The sequence below is a fragment of the Tursiops truncatus genome, chromosome 9, assembly GCF_011762595.2.
Source record: "Tursiops truncatus isolate mTurTru1 chromosome 9, mTurTru1.mat.Y, whole genome shotgun sequence".
NCBI classification, from domain to species: Eukaryota; Metazoa; Chordata; class Mammalia; order Artiodactyla; family Delphinidae; genus Tursiops; species Tursiops truncatus.
In genome coordinates this window covers 103694760-103721957 of record NC_047042.1, presented here as the reverse complement: position 1 = coordinate 103721957, position 27198 = coordinate 103694760, and the positions used below count along the sequence as shown (strand labels likewise).

General features: G+C 38.1%; 1 protein-coding gene across 13 annotated transcripts in view; it reads left to right on the top strand.

The window, feature by feature from the left end:
- Positions 1–27198, top strand: part of LMBR1 (limb development membrane protein 1) — a 154226-nt gene that overhangs the window by 58918 nt on the left and 68110 nt on the right. For all 13 annotated transcript variants that reach the window (XM_073810134.1, XM_073810135.1, XM_073810136.1 and 10 more), the window contains 4 exons: positions 20083–20209; positions 20682–20750; positions 21556–21620; positions 24631–24703. In XM_073810134.1, the coding sequence (XP_073666235.1) occupies positions 20083–20209; positions 20682–20750; positions 21556–21620; positions 24631–24703 (334 nt within the window). The remainder of the gene's footprint in view (positions 1–20082; positions 20210–20681; positions 20751–21555; positions 21621–24630; positions 24704–27198) is intronic.

Sequence of the window (27198 nt, the reverse complement as noted above, 5' to 3'; positions counted from 1 at the left end):
GGACCTGTAGGACGAGAGCTCACCCAAGAGGCTAGAATTTGGATTGTTAAAATCTTCTATTTATTTGGCATTTAAACTCATATTTATTTGTCTGTAAAATCATTTATTCAGCATGTCACAGTGTTAACCTTCTGATCTCTATGAAATGTATGCCAATATATAGCTGGAACTTGATATATTACTTTACAACCCATTTATTTGGCCCGTTTGTACCAGAAATAAAAGTTGTGTATTTAGATACATCAAAGGCAATGGGATTATTTTGACATTAGGTAATATTTTAGGTTGCAGTATATTATGTACTTTTCTTTAAACTTAAGTCATGAATAGTTATACTACTTAAAAATTTATTGGTTTGCACACTTTCTGTTAAGGAAAGGAAATTCTCATCTAGAAAGACAAGTTCTTACTGTTCTAGAGTGATTGACTTTTAAATCAATTGAACTGTTAAAAAAATACATAAAATGTGTGTTCTTTTAGTTATTAAAAATAAGGTGAGCAGGCAAAAACAAAAAATAAGGACACCCGAACAGTAGAATAAGAATTAAGTATAGTGAAATGGTCAATTTAAAGGAAACGTTTCCTATTATCTTTCTTGGAACACAAAGAAGAAATTTTAAGTTGTTTTATAGCGCTGGATTTAAATACTTTTATACTTTCATATTTTATTTGGGATTACTTGATATTAATGTTTCTCTTTACACATTAATTAATGAGTGTTAAGTTTTATAAGCAGTCTGTTTTTAAACAGACTTGTGAAGGGCTTAAAAATTTTTTTAAATCCTTTTTGAAATATCAGAAAAACTTATCTGATCTCTTAATGATTTTTGCTTCCTTCTTTTTTTTAACATCTTTATTGGAGTATAATTGCTTTACAATGGTGTGTTAGTTTCTGCGTTATAACAAAGGGAATCAGCTATACATATACATATATCCCCATATCTCCTCCCTCTTGCGTCTCCCTCCCACCCTCCCTATCCCACCCCTCTAGGTGCTTCCTTCTTAAATGCCTAGAATTAAATGATATTTCTGATTTTTTTAGAAGATATTTAATGAAGTACCTTATGTTGTGATAAGAGCTTATTGCATTATATAACAAATATACTTTATTCTGAACAAGATTTCTCTTCTCTTTCTGTTATTACCTTAGTTCAGGCTTCATCATTTCTTGGAGTATTTAAACCACTGTCCATCTGTGTTTTCTGCTTCCAGTTTCATTCCCACACAAAGTAACCTTCACACTGCCTTCTAGCACTGTTTTCTACATAATGCTATTATCTGTAACTCACCTCCATAAAATCTCCAAGGACCAAAACCGAACAGGCACAACAAAACTGAAATGGTAACTGAGTAAGTGATGCCCTAGTTAGGGCAGGGAGGTAGTTACAAGGTGGTACAGGACCATGGATGCATTCAAGCTAGGAGTTGGAACTGAAGCTCCACTGAAAGTCCTCAGCCAAAGGGCAAACTTGTTACACACACACACACACACACACACACACACACACACACACACACACACACACACACACACACACACACACACACACAGTGATGGGGAGCGTCTGTCAGCCTTAGCTCTGGGCAGAAGTCTCCCCTGAGAGTTAGTCCACAGGCCTCTACCTCACAGGAGTTGGGGTTCGATATTACTACCTGTATTGTTGGGAGACCCCAAACCAAGAAATTAGCATAAAGTGGTTTTCAGAGTATTATGTATCATTTTATCATTTCAACCTGATGTATAATATCATTTTAACATAACGTATAATTAAATAAATTTTAAGTGGTTTCAATAAACATAATTAATGTTGCTTTTAGAAAGTTGATTTAATGTAATTAAGATTCATCATATGTATAAATTTTTGAGTTGGTCCTATTTATGACATAGGCTATTTAATTGTCTTTAACTTAATTGTGTGAGAAAACTCAGGACTTGACAACAAACATATAAGCAAGCCTAAACAAGACCTGATTACATTTTATCCAAGCTTTTTTCCATTTTAATCTAACACTCTTTCTTAGTAATTTGATACTGGTTTAGTTCTGAAAGTGTTTTTATTCCTTCAGAGCCAAGGATGAATAATGTAGTCTATTCTATTTTAGCTACTTTTTCTGTGAGTTTTTACAAAGATCTAATATTTTAATCTATCTATAGTTAATTTTGTGAGGTGATTAAAAAGAGTGAATATAAGTAAACTTCTCTGTTATTCAGTTATTCTAAAGAAATGTGTACAGTAATATTACTCTTACCTATTATTTCTTAATATTTAAAAATTCTTATGTATAATTACACATCTTTCTGGACTTTTTACAGCTTGTAGTGCCTGGAATCACTGCTCTTTTCTTACTTTTCTTATTTTCTTTTAATTTTCTTTTTAGTCTATAACTTCCCCTGGACATTTCTCCATAGATTTGATCCCAAGTACTTTCTATCATTTAGGGATTTCTCAACATTGCTACTCTGCTGATGGAACTCTTGTCTTCTACCATAATTAATTCATTCAGTTAATTCCTATTGACCACTTATTGTATTCTAGGTACTGTTGCAGCTGCTAGGGACAGTGCAATTGATTGATTGATTGTTTATGTATTTATTATATATTTTTCCTGTTTTCTGTGGTAAAAAATGTATGTGATTATTAGTCTGTCATCTTGAGCTGATGTACCTGATTCCTCTGTCTCTCCACCTGTTAGCTTTACTGGCCCTTTGTCTGGAATTCAGTTATTTGTTAATTTGGGGGCATTCTTTGTTCTTTTTTCCAGACCTGGGAGGCTTTGTGGTCTCTGCTTGAATTGGCTCTGATTTCGTTGACAAGTGTGGGGCGCAGTCTTTTCTTTTGGCCTCTCCTCTTTCGCTTTGTAGCTGTTTTGGCCTCTCATGGCCTTAAGGTTGTTTAAAGATGATCTTTTCCAATATAGTGTTCAGAAATTCCTTCTCAGGATTCCAAGATGATTTCTACAAACGTACAAGCCCTTCCTAAATGTGTCTGTGTATTCCAGGATCTTTTATTTCCCTGGGTCTTATTTGGCTTTGCATGAAGCATACTCACGAGGTTGATGGTTTTGGCTGATTCTCCTGTGTATCTTGACTTCTATCGGTTTTTCATTAATATTTTAATTATAATTTAAACAAGTTTAGGGAAAGCCAATTAACCCTACATTGTATTTTATATCATTCCAAATTACCTGTCAACATTTGTACTTGGATCATTGTGTAATTATAATTAGTGTATATATATTTTTTATGTCCTTATTACCTTAATAATTTATTTTGTGTACATAAATTTTCTAGTGCTATGAAAAATTGTCCAAGACTTGGAAATGGGCAAAGAAGATCCTGGGTGTTCTGTCATCGGAGTTCTAGCCATTGTCTTAGTGGGTGCTGGGGATTTTCTGGTCCTACAGGGGTGTGCACCTTTAGCTGATTTTCTGTTGACTTGGCTATATTACACCTCCTTAGGGTTAGAGTTAACTTGTAGGAAGCTGAGAGCAATGCAAAGTAATTTGTCTGATAGAGACGTAATTGGTTTCTTCCTATGCAAAGGATAGCTCCAAACATTTCATTTTATTGTCCCACAGGATGTTGTCCCATTTTGCATCTATTAGCAAATTGATTTTAATATTTCTGGTTATCTATGTATATGTGTTCTTCAAATTCTCCTTTGACCAGGTTTTATCAGAAATTAAAATCATGTGCTAAAGGATGTGAAGAACAGAAGGGACCGGGGTGCTCAGAGAGGAGCTGCCATCAGCAAGCAGCAGTGACACTTGCCGTGGGCTAAAGAAGAGCACGTGGGTCCTGGCAGTTGAGAGCCGGTAAACTTACAAGGGCCCACCAGGGCGCAAGCTGCCGAGACACCTCACCCAGAACTGGAGCCTGCTTCTCTAGATTCACTGTCACCAGGGGCAGGAGATGATTAAAGAAAGAAGCAGGACAAAAACTCGTGTGTATATAAAGATGAGCGGGGACTCAGGAGATGACCAGACGTCTGGGGAAAGTCAGTATCGTGAGAGGGACCAAATTCGATGCACTACTCAGAGTTAATAGACAAAGAAAAGATTTCAGAGAGATTTGAAAATATTTGATCTAGCATTTTAGACTTTTCTTGGCAGAGGGAATTAAGGATATCTCGTCCTCAATATTGCCAGAAATGAAAGTTCTATTGAGTCATTCTGATAAAAATCAAGTCTAGACAGTTTCCAGGATATTTCTAGCAGACGTTAAAGAACAGATAACTACAGTTTCAACAAATTTGTCTGGAGATTTGAAGATGGAACACTCACAGTTGTATTTTATGGAATTAGTGGAATCTTGATGCTGAAAGCAGACAGGATTAATATGAGAAAGGAACATTATATGCCATTCCTTTTCATGAATACTTGTGAATCAGAAAATATTAAGCTGAGTCCAACACAAAAGATCATCATCCAAAAAAATTATTTCAGCTCTCAAGGTTGGTTTAACACTAGAAAAATCTATGACTGTAATTCATATTAGCAGAGTAAGTGAGAGAAAAGAATCAAGTGAACACCTCAGAAGAGACACAGAACACATCCATGAAATCAGTAACCATTCATGATTAAAAAGCAAACTAAGAACTAAAGGGAACTTGCTTAACCTGATAATGGATATCTACTCTAAGACTGCAACTGACATTGTTCTTAGCAGTAAAATGTTAGAAGTATTTACTTTCAAATTGGGATGCCATCTTGAGTACTTTTATTTCTAACAATAGACAACACTATAGTAGAGTTCTTTACCAGTACAGTTAGACAAGAAAAGGAAAAATTGAAAGAAACAAACAAAATAGTCATGATTAACAGATGATATTGTCTTTTGAAAGATCCTATAGAATCTAAAGGTAATTCCAATAAGAAAATTTAGCAAGGAAGCTGGATATAGGATTAATATAGGAAAATCAATAAATAACAGCAACAAACAGAAAATCTAATTAAAAATACCTTTTATAATAGCAAGACAACTAAGGTATGTTGAAATAAACCCAGCAAATGATTTTTAAAACCTTATTGAAATAATATATGGAAAGAAAAAATCTTATTGAAAGATGTTAAGAAGACCTAGATAATTGGATAGATATTCTATGTTTATGAATTTCTTTATATGATAAAAATACCAGTTCTCAAATTATTTTTTAGAGTCAGTGCAATTCTAATAAATTTTTTAAGAGGTTATCTTATGGCATGCGACAAGGAGATAGTAAAATTCTTTGGGAGAGCAGAGAGCCAAGAATAGCCAAAGCAATTTTGAAGAACATGGTGATGGAACTTACTCTATCAAATATTAAAAAAGGAACACAGGACTTGAATAGACATTGCTTGGAAGAAGATACGCAAATGACCAGTAAGCACATGAAAAGACCCTAGTGTCACTAGGCATTAGGGAAATGCAAATCAAAACCACAAGAAGATACTTCTCCACACCCATTAGAATGGCTGCTAGAAAATAACAAGTATTGGTGAGGATATTGAGAAATCGGAACTCTTGTACACTGTTGGGCAGAATATAAAATGGTGCGACTACTGTGGAAAACAGTATAGTGGTTGCTCAAAAAATTGAAAATATAATTACCACATGATCCAGATATTCCACTTCTGGGTGTGTACACAAAAGAATTAAAGAAAGGACTCCACAGATATTTATACACCCATTTTCATGACAGGATTATTTTCAATAGCCAAAGGTGGAAACAACCCAAGTATCCATCAGTGGATTAATAGAGAAACAAATTGTGGTATGTGCGTACAGTAGAATATTATTCAGCCTTAACAAGGAAGGAAATTCTCACACGCTACAACATGGATGAACCTTGAGAGCATTATGCTACGTGAAATGAAGTCAGGCACAGCAAGACAAGTACTGTATGATTCCACTTATATGAGTGTCCCAGTGTAGTCAAATTCATAGAGACAGAAAGTCGACGGTGGGTGTACAGGGGCTGGGGTTAGATGGGGAGTTACTGTTTAATGGGGTGCAGAGTTTGAGTTGGAGAATACAAAAAGCTCTAGAGATGGATGGTGGTGACGGTTGCATGACTGTGTGAATGGACTTAATGCCACAGAACTCTACACTTAAAAAATGGTTAAAGTGGTAAATTTTATGTTATATATACTTTACCATCATAAAAAAAAGTAAGTGATGAGCACGGCGGTTCAAATTGGTGGTTACCATTGGGCAGGTTGGTGCAGCAGGTGTGTGGTTGGGAGGGCTACATGGGTGCACAGTAGTTGTGGTGACGTTCCTTTAGGTTGGGTGATCTATCCACAGGTATTTAATAGACATATAAAGCTAAACAGTGTACAGACTGACATACCTCAGAGATATTGTGGGTTTGATTCCAGACCACTGCAGTAGAGGGAATATTGCAATAAAATGAGTCACACGAATTTTTTGGCTTGCCAGTACATATAAAAGTTGTCATTACACTATACTGTAGTCTGTTAAACGTGCAATAGCATTGTGTCTAAAAAACAATGTACATGGGCTTCCCTAGTGGCGCAGTGGTTGAGAGTCCGCCTGCCGATGCAGGGGACACGGGTTCGTGCCTCGGTCTGGGAAGATCCCACATGCCGCGGAGCGGCTGGGCCCGTGAGCCATGGCCACTGAGCCTGCGCGTCCAGAGCCTGTGCTCTGCAACGGGAGAGGCCACAACAGTGAGAGGCCCACATACCGCAAAAAAAAACCCAAACAAAACAATGTACATACCTTAATTAAAAAATACCTCTTTGCTAATAGGAGTAAAGACGCAGATATAGAGAATGGACTTGAGGACATGGGGACGGAGAAGGGCAAGCTGGGACGAAGTGAGAGAGTGACATGGACATACACGCACTACCAAATGTAAAATAGATAGCTAGTGGGAAGCAGCTGCATAGCATGGGGAGATCAACTCGGTGCTTTGTGACCACCTAGAGGGGTGGGATAGGGAGGGTGGGAGGGAGACGCAAGAGGGAGGGGCTATGGGGATATATGTATATGTATAGCTGATTCACTTTGTTATAAAGCAGAAACTAACACACCATTGTAAAGCAATTATACTCCAATAAAGATGTTTAAAAAAAAATACCTCTTTGCTAAAAAAATGCTAAGCATCCTCCGAGCCTTCAGTTAGTTGGTATCTTTTTGCTGGGGAGGGTCTTGTCCTGCCTTGACGTTGGCTTCTGGCTGATCAGGGTGCTGCTGAGGAAGGGCGGGGGGGGGGGCGTGGGGGGGCGTGGGGGGGCGTGGCAGGCTCTTAGAATAAGACGACAGTGAAGTGTGCCGCGTCGACTGACTCTTCCTGTCACGAATGATTTCTCTGCAGTGTGCCGTGCTGTTTGGTAGCGTTTTACCAATGGTAGAACTTCTTTCAGAATTGGACTCAGTCCTCGCGGACCCTACTGCTGCCTCATCAACTAAGTTTATGTCATATTCTAAATCCTTTGTTGTCATTTCCACAATCTTCACAGCATCTTCACCAGCAGTAGATTTCATCTCAAGAAACCATTTTTTTTTGCTCTCCATAAGAAGCAATGCTTTTCTGTGAAAGTTTATCCTGAGATTACAGCAATTCAGTCACATCTCAGGCTCCACTTCTAATTCTAGTTCTCCTGCTGTTTCTCCTCCACTGAAGTCTTGAACCCCTCAGAGTCATCCATAAAGGTTAGAATCAACTTCTCCCAAACTCCTATGAATGTTGGTATTTTGACCTCTTCCCATGAATCATAAATGTTCTTAATGGCATTTAGAATGGTGAATCCTTTCCAAAGGGTTTTCAAGTGACTTCGCCCAGATCATCAGAGGAATCACTGTGGCAGCTATAGCCTTACGAAATGTATTTCTTAAATACGTCTTGAAAGTCAGAATTAACTCCTTGATTCATGGGCAGCGGAACGGTTGTCGTCTTGGCAGGTATGAAAACAACATGAATCTCGTTGTACATCTCCATCAGAGCTGTCGGGTGACCAGGTGCATTGTCAGTGAGCAGTAGTTTTTGAAAGGAATCTTTTTTTCCGAGCAGTGGATCTCAGCAGTGGGTGTAAAGTGTCCAGTAAACTGTGTTGTAAACAGATGTGACATCATCTAGGCTTTGTTCCATTTGCAGAGCACAGGCATAGTGGATTTAGCATAATTCTTAGGGCCTAGGAGTTGTGGAATGGTTAATGAGCCCTGGCTTCAACTTCGTCACCAGCTGCATTAGCCCCTATCAAGAGTCAGCCTGTCAGTAGCCAGGACATGGAAGCAACCCAAGTGTCCATGGCAGGTGAATGGATAAAGATGTGGCACATATATACAATGGAATACTACTCAGCCATAAAAAGAAACGAAACTGAGCTATTTGTAGTGAGGTGGATGGACCTAGAGACTGTCATACAGAGTGAAGTAAGTCAGAAAGAGAAAAACAAATACCATATGCTAACACATATATATGGAATCTAAAAAAAAAAAAAGTTCTGAAGAACCCAGGGGCAGGACAGGAATAAAGATGCAGACATAGAGAATGGACTTGAGGACACGGGGAGGGGGAAGGGTAAGCTGGGACAAAGCGAGAGAGAGGCATAGACATATATACACTACCAAACGTAAAATACATAGCTAATGGGAAGCAGCCGCATAGCACAGGGACATCAGCTCGGTGCTTTGTGACCACCTGGAGGGGTGGGACTGGGAGGGTGGGAGGGAGACCTAAGAGGGAGGGGATATGGGGATACATGTATATGTATAGCTGATTCACTTTGTTATACAGCAGAAACTAACACACCATTGTAAAGCAATTGTACTCTAATAAAGATGTTAAAAAAAAAAAAAGAGCCTGTCCTTCGAAGCTTTGAAGCCACGCATTGACTTCTGTCTACTGTGGAAGTCCTAGTTGACATCTTTCACTAGAAGGCTCTCTTGTCTACATTGAAAATCCGTTGTTTCGTGTAGCCGCTCTCGTTAACGATCTGAGCTGGATCTGCTGGATAACTTGCTGCGGCTTCTGCGTCAGCACTTGCTGCTTCGCCTTGCACTTTTCTGTTATGGAGACGGCTTCTTTCCTTAAACCTCGTGAGCCAGCCTCTGCTGGCTTCAAGCTTTTCTTCTGCAGCTTCCTCACCTGTCTCAGCTTCACAGACCTGAAGAGAGTCAGGGCCCGGCCTGCATTCGGCTTTGGCTTCAGGCAGTGTCGTGGCTGGTCTGATCGTCTATGCAGACCACCGAAACTTTCTCCTCAACAGCAGTAAGGCTGTGTTGCTTCCTTACCATTCGTGTGCTCACTGGAGCAGCACCTTAATCTCCTTCAAGAACGTTCCTTTGCCTTCACGACGTGGCTGTTTGGAGCAAGAGGCCTAGCCTTCAGCCCGTCAGCTTTCCACACGCCTTCCTCTCTCAGCTTCAGCATTTCTAGCTTTTGATTTAAACTGAGAGACATGCGACTCTTCCCTCACTTGAATGCTTGGAGGCCATTGTAGAGTTATTAGTTGGCCTGATTTCAGCATTGTTGTGTCTCAGGGAACAGGGAGGTCCAAGGAGAGGGAGAGAGATGGGGGAAGGGCTGGTTCGTGGAGCAGACAGAACACACACAACATTTATTGATTGTTGCCATCTTGTATTGGTGTAGTTCATGATGTCCAAAACAATTACAGTAGTAACATCAAAGATCACAGATCACCATAACAAATATAATAAAAATGAAAAAGTTTGAAATATTGTGAGAATTACCAAAATGTAACACAGAGACACAAAATGAGCAAATGCTGTTGGAAAAGTGGCACCGATAGACTTGTTCGACGCAGGTTTGCCACAGCCTTCAATTTGTAAAAAATGCAATTATCTGCAAAGTGCAAATTGTAGAAGTGCAAAGGGAAAGAAAACGAGACATGTCTATACTTTCAGTATTTAAAAATAGAAAGGAAAAAAGGTTATTTCTTGGTGATGGGCTCATGTTAACCAAACTGATATGGAAAACCAAAATGCCAATTTGTTGATATTCAATGGAAAACTATAAAATAATCACACATGCATGCACACCTACACACCCAAAGTAGCTGTTACTGAGAGCTGGAGGGGCTGTGGAAATGAGAGCGAGGGGCCCAACGCAGCTTTGGAGGGATTGGTCTGGGTTTAGAGCAGGCAGACAGCCTTAAGCTTTTTGTGTATGTTTCCTATTTTGTTCACTGTCATAAGGATAGCTCTTCTGTGGTATTTTGGAATTCCTAGAGCTTTTTGTGTAAATGTACTGTTTGCCACAAAAGCAATATGACACTATTACCTAAATTATCATGTGGAATTGCTTTTATATTAATATTCTACACTTTAGTATCTTGCACATTTTGCTATAGTCATGTAATAAATAATAACCCTAATGATCTTTCTTTTGTTGTGTCTGTATTGGAACTTGTGCCTGGGTGTTTTATGACAGGACTAGTAAGGTATTGGCTACAATGTTCTGTTATATTAAAGGACTGAGCGTTTGCTCAGCATGAGCTTGCTATTACGGAATTGAAAATTAATATTCTAGTAAAAGAAGCTTTTGTGTATTTTGATTTAGTTCCTTTGCTAAAATTATAGGTTGCCTTAAGTATGTATTAAGCATTCTCCCTCCACCTCCTATTTCCACAGCAGTTTGTCTTTTATGTCTTATTTCTGTCTTGTGGGGAGGGTAGAAAGCACAGGCTCCAGAAGCTGACAGACCTGAGTTTAAAGAGAGTTCTGGCAGGCCTGGAACAGGGTGACCATAGACAGATGATTTAACTTTTTTGGATGTGAGCTTTCTCATTTATAATAAATTTGCCTTTATTGTGAATATTCAGTGAGCACATATAAAGCAACTACGTAGTAGGAGCTTTGCAAATAGTTCCCATTTCTTTTTTTCCGTCAAGTTTATAACTAAAGAATTATTAGAACAGAATTAGAATTAGAAAAGATCCTTACTGGCTAACCATTAAATTATTTTGATGTGATGAAGTGTACTGAGAAATGTTTTTTTCCCAAATTTAGAATTATGTTTAAACATTTTGAAATAAAGTCCCTGCAGTCTTTTTACAATTCAGTTCTTTCATTTACGTGTTGGAAACTTGCTGTATTAATTCATTTACTTGCAATCTGGAGGATTTTGTTTGTTTAATATCATGAGAAATTTCTGCCCATAAATTTAAATATAGTGAACATCTTAGTTCAGTGAACAGCAATGTTAGTATTATTATTTTAACTTATTCTAAAATACTTTCTTTTTGTCAAGTTTTAATAACTTGAGAATCTTATAGTTTTAATTTTTCTACTGTGTATGACTATATTAAATAAATATGTATATATATATAAAATAAGCTGAAGAAAATATTAATATTAAAAAACAATTCACTATAGAGCTTAACAACACTTTCTATAAAGTTATTTTCTTTGACTTGGGACCAAAACTCTTTTTGTCTATACTTTTAATTATTACTTTGGGAGCAAAGGGGGAAATGGTTGGCACTCTCTAGGAATGCTTGTTTGTAGTTTTTTCATGGTTTAAAATAATTAATACCTGCCTTTATTTTCTGTTCTTTATTAGTGATTCTATCGATCTTCCCCAGATGACTGCATGTATGTTTGGTGCAGTCTTGATGTCATGCTGAGCAAACCTTATCTTAATGTTACTAAGAGACCCTTTTTGTTAAATGGAAACAATGGCTTGATATTTATTTTAAATGTTCTGTGAATGTAGAAATTTTTCCCAGGCTTTCCTGATGGGTGGAGACATAGTATATAAAGTGGTGTTTACATACCTTCCAAGAGGTCAAGATGTCCATGCAAAATCTTGTTTAAATGTTCATCACCATAGAAACATATCAGTTTATTGTTAGAGCTTTTGTAAATATATTGTAATTTTCACTTCATTGATGTTCAGTACAGAGCATTTAATGTGTAATTGACCAGCACCAAAATTTGGTGTTTAGCCTTTACTAGCTTATTTAATCTAATTTAAACTTAAAATATTGAGATAGTTGTAATTTCTGAAACAATACTGGTATGAAACTAATGTAATTAATTATATAGCTTACTTTTCTTAAAAACAAGATGATGTTTCCTTGACAGAAAGAAAGTACTTTATTTTGATGATGTTTTTTACTAATACACTGAGTGCTTATTACACTATGATTTTAATAAAAGAGATGGAGTTTCATTAAGGTAACTTAGATTTATGGTTTTTGGGAGGGGTTAAGACAAGTATTCATAAATATATTACGAAGTTTATGAAATCCTAGTACTGTATGGCATAGTATAAGCATTCAGAATTGTGTGAGCAAGTACAACTGTTGATGATAAGTAGTTCTTATAGTTCTGTGATCTTGTATTCAGGAGACTTTTCTTAATTTTTTAGATGAACAATGGTAACCTTCTTCCACTCTGACAATGTTTTGCTACTTTGTTGTTTGCAGGGTATTTCAGTAAGTTATTCTGACATCTGGCACATCTTTTAGCTCAGTGTATGCAAGAATGGAGTTGATAGGGACCTTCCCCTTGGGGCTTCCTAGCTCCTGATTCTGACTCTTAATGGAAAAATGAGCAGTAGGCATATTTTTTTGCTTATATGCTGTCCTGCTGGTGATTAATGGTAGTGATAAAAGCTCTCACAATGCTTTTCATTACTTTGCAGACAGAACCACATACAAAAGTTCAAAAAGCTCACACACTACATGCCACAAAGCCTATACTCTTTAGGCTTTGTAATATTTTACTGATCTCAAGAAAGGTAGTGATAATTTGTATATTTTTGGCACTCATATGAGCCAGTCGATGCCAGATTAACAAATGAAGTTTCTGATTATTATAATCCCTTCACCTCTCTTCTCTCTATTCTAAAGTTGTTGAAGGTAAACAATCTGCCACATCGCATTTAATGAAAAGATTTGTTATATTTTTCTGTTGGTTTTGCTAAAGCTCATAAATATGATATTTAATGGATTTCAAGTTGAGCTGATTTTGTCCCATTTAATCCCAAAAAGGGAATAAAAATAAAAGGAAAACGTAATTGTCCTAGCCTCCTAGTGGATTAAGTCAGTATAACAGTTATTTCTAACTACATCAGTTATCTTCAATATTTCATAAACAGGTATAATCATATTCCATAATTTTGATGGCTTGCTCTGTGGCAGCCTTTTCTGTAATTCCTAATTTACTCTTCTTTAAATTTAGATTAATAACTGAAAATGAGCAGATTCCTTTTTATGAGTTGTTATCTTTCAAAAGAAATGATCAATTTGAAATAAATTTTTGAAGAGTTCATATGCTTTGACTGCAGAGGTTTATTTGTTTAAATGTTTCTTATTTGTCTGCTTAAGCATGTGAGTGTACATTTTAGACATTTTTTCTTGATATTATTCACATATTTATAATAGAAAAAGCATCCTCTTGGAATGATAATATTGATATCTGTTTCCTTTTAGAAAGACTGTTCACATATACTTTTTAATCACATAAGAGATTTATTTGGGGCTTAGTTTGTAAGTATATGTGGATAAATATGTGGCTATTTAACTTCATTGTCACTTTCAGACTGGTTTATACTTAGGTTGCATTTTAAATGCTATTTTTCTTAATGAGAGAATGTATTTTTTCTTTATGTAAATAGAATGGAGTAATTCTTAAACTTGGTAATGGATTTCTTCTCTTTGACATAAATGCTACTTGAAACACTAATCTATAGCATGTTAAAAGAGGCTAATCTAGAGCTATAGCATGTTAAAAGAGGCTGTTACTTTAACCAGGCTGTTCAAAGAATTTTATGTCAAGGTTAAATTTAGGAAAATGACCAGAAAGTACTTGAGAGTGCAGAGAGTACTTAGATTTTGTTAGAAACAGACTGTTAGTAGTCTGCTGTGACCTATATGGTAACTATTAGCCATGTGTGGCTATATACATTTAAAATACCTAAAATCAGTAAAATTAAAAACCAGTTCTTCAGTCACAGTAGCTACATTCTAAGTACTCAATAAACACATATGATTATTAGCTATGTTAATGGATAGCACAGAATAGAGCATTTATATCATCACAGAAATATATGTTGGACAGCACTGTTCTATGCTATTTAATCATAAATAATTTGTTCTTTTTTCATCTATAATTAGTTTGCACACTATCTAAACAGCAGAAAAAAGAGTAAGGCCCAACTTTAAGGATATATACTTATGCAGCACCCCAGTTAGAGGTGCAGTCGCAGTTAGAGAATGGTGCTAATGAGGTTCGATTTTTTTAAAAATTTTTAATTAATTTTATTGGAGTACAGTTGCTTTACAATGTTGTGTTAGTTTCTGCTGTACAGCGAAGTGAATCAGCTATACGTATACATATATCCCCTCTTTTTTGGATTTCCTTCCCATTTAGGTCACCACAGAGCACTGAGTAGAGTTCCCTGTGCTATACAGTAGCTTCTCATTAGTTATCTGTTTTGTACATAGTATCAAGAGTGCATATATGTCATTCCCAATCTCCCAATTCATCCCACCCTCCCCCTGCCCCCTTGGTATCCATATGTTTGTTCTCTATGTCTGTGTCTCTTGCAAATAAGATCTACCATTTTTCTGGATACCACATATATGCATTAATATACGATATTTGTTTTTCTCTTTCTGACTTACTTCACTCTGTATGACAGTCTCTAGGTCCATCCACGTTTCTGCAAATGTCCAAGTTTTGTTCCTTTTTATGGCTGAGTGATATTCCATTGTATGTATGTACCACATGAGATTTGATCTTCATTGTTTGTTGTTGCATTAATGCATCTGTTTCCCAGGTGCAGGCCTGTACCTCGGTTAGTAAGTTATGACTAAGAGTGGCATGATCAGATTTGCATTTTGAGAATATCACATTTCCATGCAATGTAGGCACCAGGTCAGGGAGAGACAAGAGTGTGGATGTAGGACTAGTAGCTAGGAGGCTGGGGTGTTCACCAGATAGACGTTGTGGCAGTAGGAAGAGAGGTGGATGAACTTGAGTCATAATTACATAGGAGAATCAAAAGGACTCTGTGTTTGACTGGACCAGGGTCCAGTGTGTGTGTACGTGTTTTGGGGAGAGGTGGGGTGCAGCAGGAAAGGAGGTGACGGGGATGTTTCCAGAGTGTCTGGCAAAACAACAAAGTGGATAATGGTGCCATTTATTGAGGTATGTGACACTGAAGGGGGAGCAGGTCTAAGGGATAAAATGATGAATTTGATTTTAGAATTCAGTTTAAGGTAGCTGTGAGATATCTAAGGCAAGGTGGCCATTGGGATGTATGGATCTTGGCCTCAGGGGTAATATTTGGACTAAAGGTACAAACTTGAGAGTCGTTGGCCACGTGAGGAGGCAAGATCATCCAGGGAGGAAGAGAGAGTCTATCTGGTAGACCATCTTCATCAGAATTGACTGAGGAGCTGCTTTGTACAGGTACTCAGGAATTGACAAGCCCCTTGGTAAATGTGTTCCATGCTGATGTTTGAGAAGCATTGATACAGCTTGTGAAAAGATGAACATCTAAGACTGTGCCATCGGAGAAAAGGGGTCTGAGATATTTTCCTTTACCGCATGAAAGAAATAGGAATGGAGACAGAAATCAAGGGATAGGGGAAGGAAGCTGAGGGGACGTGCAGACCACCCAGCTGTGTCTTACTAAGGGAGAGGTAAGGTCCCCTGTAGTTAAGAATGTAGGGCCTGAGATTAGGGTCAAGGAGACTGGAACACGTTTACAAACCTTTGAGGGAATTATTAGCCAGAGATCAGTATAAGGATTGCCGGGTAACATTGAAGGCCTGCTTTGGAATATGTAGTAGCAAAAATTTCTCATGATTTTGTAAATTTCTTTAACAATGCTGAGAATTTGGAGTGAACTTCCAGGTGGAATTAAACTGGTCTGGTGGAAGTTAAAGGGGCCAGGAATACTAGAATATTATTGATACTGAATTATCATTAAAATATACTCGTTCGCTATGGGGTTTAGACCAGTGAAAACAAGGCTGATTGGAGGGATTGGGAAGATGAAGGGAGGAGAGATAATCACGATGAGGACATAGAGCTAGGTTGGAGCTAGGTTAGAGCTAGCTTAGAGCTAGGTTAGAGCTAGGGTTAGCGCTAGGTTAGAGCTAGGTTAGCGCTAGGTTGGAGCTAGGTTGGAGCTAGGTTAGCGCTAGGTTAGAGCTAGGTTAGCGCTAGGTTGGCGCTAGGTTGGCGCTAGGTTGGAGCTAGGTTGGAGCTAGGTTAGCACTAGGTTAGCGCTAGGTTGGAGCTAGGTTAGCACTAGGTTAGAGCTAGGTTAGAGCTAGGTTAGAGCTAGGTTAGTACTAGGTTAGTGCTAGGTTAGAGCTAGTTAGAGCTAGGTTAGTGCTAGGTTAGAGCTAGGTTGGAGGGCTGAAAGATTGGAGGAGACTAGGAGGCTGTGGGCTGAGGGGCAGCTTTACCATGTGACCTCTCAGAATTGGGCCTGAGAGATGATGGGGTCTGGTTAGCTGTGTGGGCGGCCATAGTAGAATGCAGGTCAGGTTCATTATGAGCGTGGATGGTACTTAGGGTGGCAGGGGATGTGATGAGAAGCTCTTGTGAACTGGGTGCTCATGTATCAAGAAAGATGGGATTGTTTCTTCTAGGTCTGTACATGGTAGGTGGCAAAGATGGGAAAGAGTGACAAGGTGGCATTCGAAGGTGGTATAAATTTAATTGAGAAAGACAAATGATACGCGAATTCCCGAGCCTTGGAGATTCCAAACACAAAGGCAACAGTTTGAGTTATTACGGTTAATCCTTACTAGGTACCAGACATTGAGCTCAGCATGTTGCACATGTTGACTCATTTGGTTCTGATAACAACCCATGAGGTAAGGGTGTCATTAAGAAACTCATTCTACAAAGGAGGAAACTGAGGCACAGTGTGGTTTAGGCATTTGCCCAGAGTTACACAGTTGGTCAGTGATGGAAACAGGATTTGAGCCCAAGTGGTCTGCTGCTAGAGTTGGGGCTCTTAACGAGCTTATTATACTGTCTATCTCATAAACCGAACTTGGATTTTTTTTGTGTGTGCGTGCGGTACACGGGCCTCTCACTGTTGTGGCCTCTCCCGTTGCGGAGCACAGGCTCCGGACGCGCAGGCTCAGCGGCCATGGCTCACGGGCCTAGCCGCTCCGTGGCATGTGGGATCTTCCCGGACCGGGGCACGAACCCGTGTCCCCTGCATCGGCAGGCGGACTCTCAACCACTGTGCCACCAGGGAAGCCCTGAACTTGGATATTTTTTAAAAGTTATCCTTACGGGTGCCAAACTCTTGGATCTTTATTATTGTAAGAAAAAAATTGAAAATTAAAACAACATTAGTTTGTTCTCCTATTTCTTAAAGTCATATACATCCACTCTAAAAAATTCGGAAAATATAACAAGGCACCAAGTATACAAGAAAAATAGTTCCCCGTCACCGTAGTCCTAGACGGGACAGTTCCTTTCAGCTGGCCTTGCAAGGCTTGCTGGACATTGTCACTGTAAGACCCCTTCCTGCTTCCGCTCAGGGAGAGGGAGCTGTAGCCAGACTGGCGGTGGGTTGTCTCACTCCCCTTCACAGCTCAGACCCCAGACACTTGCCAGCTGCCAGGTCATGGGGGCCCTTACTTCTCCTTCCTGCCTACGGCCTGGGTGAGAGGATTCATGGCTCGATCCTGGGGGTCTTCTTGTAGCCCTGAACCCAACCTGTGTGGGCCCTTGTTTGTTCTTACCTAGAAAGCCGTGTGAGCTTTCCATTCTTGTTGCCCAAAGCTTTCCAGAACTGCAGAGGTCTGAGATATTATGGTACTTGCAAGCTGACAGGTTAGTTTGCCAGACTCACAGACCCTGGTTGTAGACACAGACTCCTGGGTCAGAGGCTTCATTACCTAGCGTGCAGGCACAGGAGCCTCCTGTTCCTGTCAGTTCCCCAGGACCCCGAGCCTCATGGGGTGATGTGGCCCAGGTGGGAGCTGTCCCCACAGTGGGCTCGTGTCATGGCTGAGGAGCCCGCTTTATTTGTAATGGGGTGCAAGCAAGCCTGCCTGCCCTGTGCTCTGCGGGGGGACCTTCTCTTTCACACTGTACGGTAAGCAGACCTGCCTCTACTCCAGAGATACCATCTCTGCCTTCCAAGGCTGTTTGCTGTACAGAAGTCTTTGAAAAGACAGTCCAGAGTGAGGACTGCCCCTGCCTCTGCTTGTGAGATGCACAGAAGTGGGAGAGACCCACGGAGCACTGCCTTCCAACACAGACAGATTTGATGAAAAACAAATTTAACTGCTAAGAAATACTTCTTACCAAAATATCAGAGGAAGTGTGTAAATCTTATTGGTGATTGGTTCCCCAAATTTATTATCATTATAGCACTTAAACTTATTGTTACATTGTAATTGCTTAATATAATAATTATAACATGTATTATTAAAATGCCCATTTTTTGGACATCAGGTCTCAAACAGTTCCAAGTAGCACTGCTGTTTAGCTCATACATCATAACACTTAAGACACGTGTTACATGTTTTGAGAGCTCTGATGTTCCCATGGGCTGGTCAGAGGCATGCAGGATTAGGGCTCCAGTCAGAGGCAGAAAAAGACAAAGCTGAGGGGGTGTAACACATGCACTCCAGAGCCTACTCTTTTTATCTTTTATTTATAGACTTTCCAGATAATATTTAATGTGTGATTAAAAGGTTCTTGCTTAGAAAGAGAGGAAGAGAGAAAAAAATCAGTGCTAAAAGGTAGTGGTCATGTTCTGGTATCCTAATGGTTTGAATGTGTGAAGTGTAGATTCAGAGAGTTCTTCAGTAAGTAGGAGTGTGTTTTTTAGTAGTGCATTTTGTGACTGTTCCTGTTTCATCTCACTTGAGTAATAGCTACTGTGAGATCTAATGTGTTAAATAAAATACTGGTCGTCATCACTCTGGTTTACCGGCCTCCCTAGCTGTGAGTGTGTAAGGTGCCCTGACTCTTCCATTTGAAGACACATTTTAACCTGTCAGGGGCAGTCCTGGTAAGGCTGGACTAAGAAGAAAAGACCACTCCAACTCTGAGTCATCATTTAGGGCTGGGAACACTTTGGCCATGGCTTTAGGACATTTCCTTTCCTATTGAATTTGAGGAACTGGGGTGCTATGATTTAAGTGCAACCTGTTTCTGTAATTCAGAAATTAGAAAATAATATTTAGGGCAAAATTGAAATAAGTCTATGTTTTAGATTTTTATTTATAGTTCATATCTTTAAACTTTGATATGGAAGGAAAGATTACGTGACTTATTGAGAAACATGGATATAATTTTGGTGTGTTAGATGTTGTAAATTAGTGCATTACAGTATAAAATATCAACATGAATCTTTACATTTAGGTACAGGTTCAATCATGTGATGACTTTCTAAGCATATGAGAAAGTTGTTTTTTGTTTTTGCCTTGTCCCGTAGGTGTTGATTTTATAAGTCTGGCCTCTCGTTTGGCCCTGAGGTCAGAATTTGTTTTATATTTAAAACAAAATTGTGCCTGATGATTCTTTATTATATTCCAGCCTCGTGGATTTAATGAAAATTCTATCTAATGTGGAGAAAGGGACGCTATTTAATTGATATAAATACTATCCATTTCAACGGTTTCTAAGGCTGGATTACCACGAGGAGTTCTTCGTCTGGGCACTAGAGGGCTCTGGAGGCTGTGGGGAGCTAAGAACCCCCGTGTTCTCTAGTAGATGGTGCTTTATGCTTTCCCCAAGTTGGGTGTTCTCGGAACTGTTTGGCGGTCACCTTAATTAGCCTTATATTCCCTTGATTAGAATCACAGATAAAAATTTGTTAATCTCCTTTCTTGGTGGAAAGTGTTAGGAAAGTAATTAATTGTTTAAAGTGGCTCTGCAAAATGTTTTTATGAAGAATTGTTTTGGTACTTTCTTCAAAGCTTAATGGTGTTTTACATAATTTTGAAAAGTCAGCTTAAACGTTACAACAGTAAACATTTAGTGTTTTTTGTCCTGCTAATAAATGTAAATTTCCTCCCCTTTCAAAGAATTTTTATGCTTTCATATAGACAGAAACCTAATTGTTCATGTGATGAAATAAAATATTAAAATTATATCTTTATTATATTTTTCAGGGAATCCGAGCCCGAATTTTAGAAACTCTGGTCATGCTTATTCTTCTGGCCTTGCTTATTCTTGGGATAGTGTGGGTAGCCTTGGCGCTCATTGACAATGACGCTGCGAGTATGGAATCTTTATATGGTACGGATTGACTTGTTTAAACCAGTTTCTCTAGTGGAGACTACAGTTTGGAATATAATTACACATTCACTTTTTAAAACATTTTAATAGTTCTTTGTATAGTTAATCCTTGTTGTTAATTTACAAAATTAAAAAGTCTTTCGACATGTTTAAGGAAAGAAATGAATGTTTGTGTGTTTCTTGTATGTAGAATGAGCAAGCAGCTTTTCAGATTTTTTTTCTTCCTTTGGTTAATTGGTTTCTGTTCTTAAAATTCCATGGAGGCGCATTTTCTCCCTCCAAACAGGTTTTGCAAAAGGGTTATTTCCTGTTCTTCTGTTTTAGATCTTTTTATTGTACAATTTAGAAATTATATGGTTTAGTAGATTCAAATAGGCAATTATGATGTTTACTATACATTAATTTATAGTCAGTCTATCTATCAATGTATGGTATTTTGGATGCACTAAAATATATTTACATTTTTTAATAGATCTCTGGGATTTCTACCTACCTTATTTATATTCCTGTATATCATTGATGGGATGTTTGTTACTTCTCTGTAAGTATTTTTCTGACATGATATTGATAATAAAGTAGAGTTGTTCTGTGTTCTAGAAAATTACAGACACGTTTCCCGATGAGATTCCTTAACAGCTTGGAGATTTTTTTAAAAGTTGGCCCTTAACTTTTTTTGTATGTTCAAGATAAATTTTGATAAACTGAAACCTTGAAATAATAAGATACTTTTGTTTTTCTCTAAAGAAAGCCTCTTCCACAGAGTTGGAAAGAGACAGGGATGGGGAGAGAGTCAGACATGCACGTGCCTCCCCCGCATCACAACACTAGCTTCTACTTTTGAATGGTTATGGTGGAATTCTGTATGATGAATTGGCAGTCTTTTTTTCACAATTTGTTTTGTTTTACTTAAGGCATCTCAACATGTCTCAGAGATGTTATAAGCAGATAAAAGTTGGTAAAAGGATGTAAGGTTATAGTTGTCACTCTCGGATATTCTTGTCTGATACTTGATTCAGTTAGTACTTGAAATTTAGTCTGTTCTCTGGTTGGTTTTCTTTAATTTCTTTTAAGTGAAAATACTTATTATTATTCAGCTGCTAGAATCTGGCATATCCTACCCCTCCTTTAGTCTCCATGAATCTTTCCTTAAATATAGGAATGCCCGTCGTCTGTGCACGAACCCCTAGAGCTTCTCTAACGGTGATATTGAGGAGCCCTGTGACAAAACACTGCGAGAACCTAGATTGGAAACAAGCGTTTTCTTACAACAGCAGTCTTTGAGTTTGCTTTATTTTGGGCTAGCAGTTTCTCTCCTAACTCTGAAGTGAGCTCTCTCTGTTCTGCAGTGTGCACTCCAGTTGGCCTCTCCCGCATGTTCACAGTCATGGGGCAGCTGTTGGTGAAGCCAACAGTGAGTATGATGTTGTAAACCATTTTGTTTGTTAAATAGACATTTTTACATTTGAACATCTTTTAGGTTCTAAACTAGCATTCAGAAACAGAAGAATATTTTTCTGTGTTTATAACCCAAATTGTCATTGTTTTTATTTTAATCTTTTTCATCTTTGGAAACCAAATTTGCTTTTGCTCTTAAAATACTAACCATAGGCACTCAGCTAGAAATTCTTCTAGCAAATTTGAAGACAAAACATATAGATATTTACAGGTATTTTAGGAGCCCATTATCTTATATGAAATGGTAACTCTTTTGTGTTTCAAAGTTTATATATTCTTTGACTTACAAAGCAGTTATTTTCTGAAAGTTTGTCTGCATATTATATCTTGATTAATTGAATTATACCTTTCCCTTTAATCTCAGAAATGCTGTGTATTCATTTAAAAATAATTTTCAGTTGGTAGTAGTTTTGATGATTTGTCCCTAAGTTACTTGGGCCTCTAGCTATTTTGTCAAATATTTAATAAAATGACCATAATTCTTACCTGTAGCTAGGGAATTGTCACATTATTTTCATGGATCCTCATTGCCTACAAGCTCAAGTCTAAACTAGTCACATGATACAAGGCCTTTCACAACTGTCCCCCGCTGAATTTGCCTGTAGCTGCCCCTGCCCCCATTGCTTCCCTGGTGACTGATTCTAGCCAGTCTCACAGCTGACTTGCTGTGCCCAGAGCAGCCTGGATTCTTCCACTTCCCAGGCATGTCGAGGGTCTTTCTCTCGCTTCTGCCTCTTACCTGCTTCAGCCACCTGACAGTCTCCTGAAGTCCTGGCTCTGAGACCAGCTGCGTATACTACCTGTCTTTGACCCTTGCCTCACTTCTTCTTTAAGCTAAAATAATCAAGCTCCTTCCTCTGCATTTCTCATATTCCCCTTTATATTTCACTAGTAGTATTTATGAAATTATTATGGTTATATGTTTTTCTTCCCTATCAGTGTAATTCATCAAGGGAAAAAACTGAGAGAATATCATGGTAGACATTCTTTTAGTAAATGCTTGCTTAATTTTGAAAGTTTTTTAATAAATAATCTTTGTATTTTCAAAAAATAAAAATGGATTTTTTAACCTGCTACATAAATGTACACACACTCAAATACAATACATGTCCTATCAAATCTTGAAATTTACTTCCCTCTTAAAGAGGTTTTGTGACATTGCATTCATTTAGTTTCTTCCTAATTCTCTGGATTTTTTTTTTTGTTGTTGTTGTTTTGGTCTCTCCATTTCTACTTTCTTCCCCCTAAAATAGGCAAATGTTTAAAGTTCTGTCCTTGGCCTAAAGGTGCTCTGCTCTGTTTTCCTGAGCACCTCTGCCACTTCCACATCACTTCCTAGTGAGAAAAAGAGAGTGAATACAAACTACAGTATATTTTAAGTGCTATAATTGAAGGCCCTGTGGAGCTGAAAACTCAACAGATACAAAATCAAACTACTTATCTCCCCTCCCCAAGCTTATTTTCTCCCAGACTTGTCAATTATTAGTAACATGTTCAAACTTTTTAATGTTTGCCTCTTTTCTTGTTCCTAACATCCAATAATAATGGGTATTTATTCAGTAATTAAGTATATGCTATATGCTTGCACTAAGTACTTTATTTACATGCATAATTTCATTTAGTCCTGATGACAAACCCATAAGTTAGGTGATGGTGTTCTTATTTTATGGTTGAATTATCTGCGGTTCAGGGAGATCAGGTAGCTTATACAAGATCACAGATCTGAGAGGATGAGGCAGGATTTGAACGCAGAGGCTCTTTTCAGCGCCTGGGCTCTGGACCACTCCTTGTTCTGCCGTAAGCTCCAGAGTCATCGAGCAGCTTTACTGCTAAGTGTACTTTGTACCTCTCCACCTGTATGTTTTGCTTGTCACTTCCTCTGAGCAAAATGCCTTTCCTCCTTTTGGCAAATGAAGCTATTGGGTAAGATGCTACTACCATCAAAACCATTTGCCAAGACTTTTTTCTTCCCAAATAGAAGCTGGGAATCTTTCTTCTTCTGAACTTTTGTTAACATTTTATTTTAGCTTCAGTTATGACATTACTTTCAATTCTATAATTTTTTTTTCTTTTTGATTTTTCGTTTCTCTCCTGGACACTAGAATATAAGCTATTTGAGGTCAAGGACTAAGTCCGATCCATATTTAGGTCCCCATCAGCCCAGACTGGCTAAGAGCACAGGCTTTGAAGACAGATAACTTTTCTTTGCCAAACCTTTGTTTCTTGGCATATTACAAGATGCAGCGAGAGCGGTCTGTTTTTCATAGGGTTGCTGTAGAATCAAGGGGATGAAGCACACCAGCCCTTACACAGTGCAGATAATATCCCATATAATTGGTGACTGGTTAGTGGGGTTTTTTGGTGGTTGTTTTTACTAGTGTTGTATGCTGTGGTAGTGAGTGGTGTGTATGTTAGCACACTATTTTTCTAGGGTTCTGTCTATAGGATGGTTTTCATAATACCAGTGTTTAATATTTGTGGACATTTTTTAGTATATAATGATGATGTAAATGGAAAGTATTGATGGTAGTGATTTAGTTTATGGATTTTTTTGTTTTACACATTATGCAGGTTAATGTAGATGAGAAACCAGTGCTGGACTGGGTGATCTATTCCTCTGGCTCTAAAATATTGGCTTGGGCGTAGAGATGTTATTGCATTTAGCTTTTTGGATGTTTAGAATTCATACATTTGTGTGCCATTGAGAGAGTTGCAGAGTTCTTTAATTCTTTAAACTGAAAAAAATCAATTTAAATGTATGTGGATTTTGTGATAATCAGCTTTTGATGTGCTTAGTTATATACTAAGAATTTCTACTTAATTTGCAAGTAGAATAGTTTGAGCATTTTTAATTTAGATTCCTAGTAATTTGAATGGTTATCTAAATTATAGGCCAGATAGCCTAAATATTCTCGTAAGCACTACTTACGTAATGTATTATTCAATAGTTTGATGTTTAAATTTAGATTCTTGAAGACCTGGATGAACAAATTTATATTATTACCCTAGAGGAAGAAGCAATTCAGCGACGACTAAATGGTATGTATTTATTACATATTTAGACCAGAATAAAAAATTATTTAATTCAAAAAAGACAGATAATTGAGAGAAAAAATACAAGCCTCTCAGTACTTTGTGCTGTTGCCTGAGGCCAAGATGTCAGAGAAACACGTGAACTTCCCAGGTGAGGAGAGGGTTACTGAGGAGTAGCGGCACTTTGGTCAGGGTCCCATCTCTCCCTAACTGATAGTAGCTGTAACCAGCAGGGTCAGTTCAGTGCTGGGACACTGGCCACTAAGGTATATCCCTCTTCCACCAGATCCTAACGTATTGGAAGCATTATGACTTGTAGTTGCTGAGGTTCTGCAGATTTGCATGTTGTCTTAGTGACTGTAGTATCCCTACCTCACGTCTCTCCTGTTGAAATCTCTAATGCATGGTAAAAAGCAGGGTTTCTCTGACACTAAGGGACCAAATTAGACTCTGTTGTACTTAGGAACTCTGTTGTCATTTGGGGATGCTGTTCATTGTTAGCTGGTAACCATGTAAGCATGTCAAAGATTTTAAAATTAAATTTTCATTACTGATCATTTTTGGCTTCAAATGATGAACCAATGAAGAAAAGAGTAATGACAGTTTAACAGAGAAATGACATAGTAAAATTTTCTTTATTTTACTCAAATGAATTTCACCCTGCACTCTTTTCTCCTACAAAGTTTTTTTTAAATGTTGAAAACCTAACCACCAAGATCAGATTATTAATAGCTAACCATAATTCAAGAGTTGGTATAAAATGGAAGGTTACTTTAACTGTGAAATACTGAGAAATGGGAAGGAAAATACCTGTTTTCTTCAGTTACAGATAGTGAATTTAAATCATCAACCCAAAAGTGTTGATAACATTTAGAGCTTTATTCTTAGATCAAAGAATTTCAGATTGTATCTATTCTAGAGAATTCTTGTCAGTAATAATTATATGCTTTGATACTGATAACTTTTAGACTGGAACTACAGGTATCTTTTATTCTTCTAACTCTATTAAAGCTACTTTAACATATAAGCCTATTTAATTTAAGAATTATAACTTTAATCAATGCTGTCAGCTTTATCATATTTCATTAAAGTAGTTAATATTATAATGAATTTGTCTTAGTTAGGTAATCATGCCGCTGTGTAATAAAACATGCCTGAATCATAGAGAATACATGTCCAGCTGCCTCCTGCAGTACGTGGGGCTTCTGTGTCAGCCTAGATGTATACTGGTTCTGCCTTACAGCTCAGGAGGCTAAGATCTAGGGAGGGTAAAACACACTGCTCTGTGAATTAAAGAATTTGAATTAAGTCTAATCAAAACAAACTTCCACATACAGGCTTTTCTCACTTTGTCCTTCAGCAATGGGGAAAAAAAGTCCCTCCAGAATCTTTCTAGATCCTTGTCTCCTCACATCAAAAGTGGTTCGTTATATCTAAAGGACTTTCGTGCTGGCACAGTGGCTAAGAATCCGCCTGCCAGTGCAGGGGACACGGGTTCAAGCCCTGGTCCGGGAAGATCCCACATGCCGCGGAGCAACTAAACCCGTGGGCCACAACTACCGAGCCTGTGCTCTAGAGCCTGCGAGCCACAACTACTGAGCCCGTTCGCCTAGAGCCTGTGCTCCGCAACAAGAGAAGCCACTGCAATGAGACGCCTGAGCACCGCAAAGAAGAGTAGCCCCTGCTCGCTGCAACTAGAGAAAGCCTGCGCACAGCAATGAAGACCCAACACAGCCATAGATAATAAATAAATAAATTTATTAAAAAAAAGAAAAGAAATTGGAAAGGAAATACTTGCCAGAAGTTTAAGGTATTATATAATGAGGCAAAGCCAAAATAAGCAAAACTCTCCAGCTAGCACAATAATGTTATAGTTTTTAGAGGATTAAGGATGGTATGATAGCTAATGCCAAGTGTAATTTTATTTTCTGCCGTTTTGGGAAGCCATGCACTACTTCTGACTGCTCTGTTGGTAGGTTGTCATTAAAATCTTTCCAGTGAGACTCTTTGTTGGGATAAATGCTATAGTTTTGCTGTTTGCTGTTGGTTAGCACTATGGACTGTTTCAGGTAGAAAATAATAGGCTTGTAACATAAAGCGTTCTATGGCAAAATGGACATTTTGACTAACATAGCCTAAGAATTGTGAGCTTCAGTAAAGTATATTTATCAGTATGTGCAGAGGAAAAAACCAAGATGGAACAAAACTGTATTTTATGATTTGCTATTTTTTAAGAAAATATAGATCATGGGAGGTTAGTAATGGAAATCATCCCATGGATTTTATTTTATTTTAATTTATTTATTTTTGGCCACATTAGGTCTTTGTTGCTGTGCACAGGCTTTCTCTATTTGCGGTGAGTGGGGGCTACTCTTCCTTGCAGTGCGTGCGCTTTGTTGCGGTGGCTTCTCTTGTTGCAGAGCACGGGCTTCAGTAGTTGCAGCACACGGGCTTCAGTAGTTGTGGCATGTGGGCTCTAGAGCACAGGCTCGGTAGTTGTG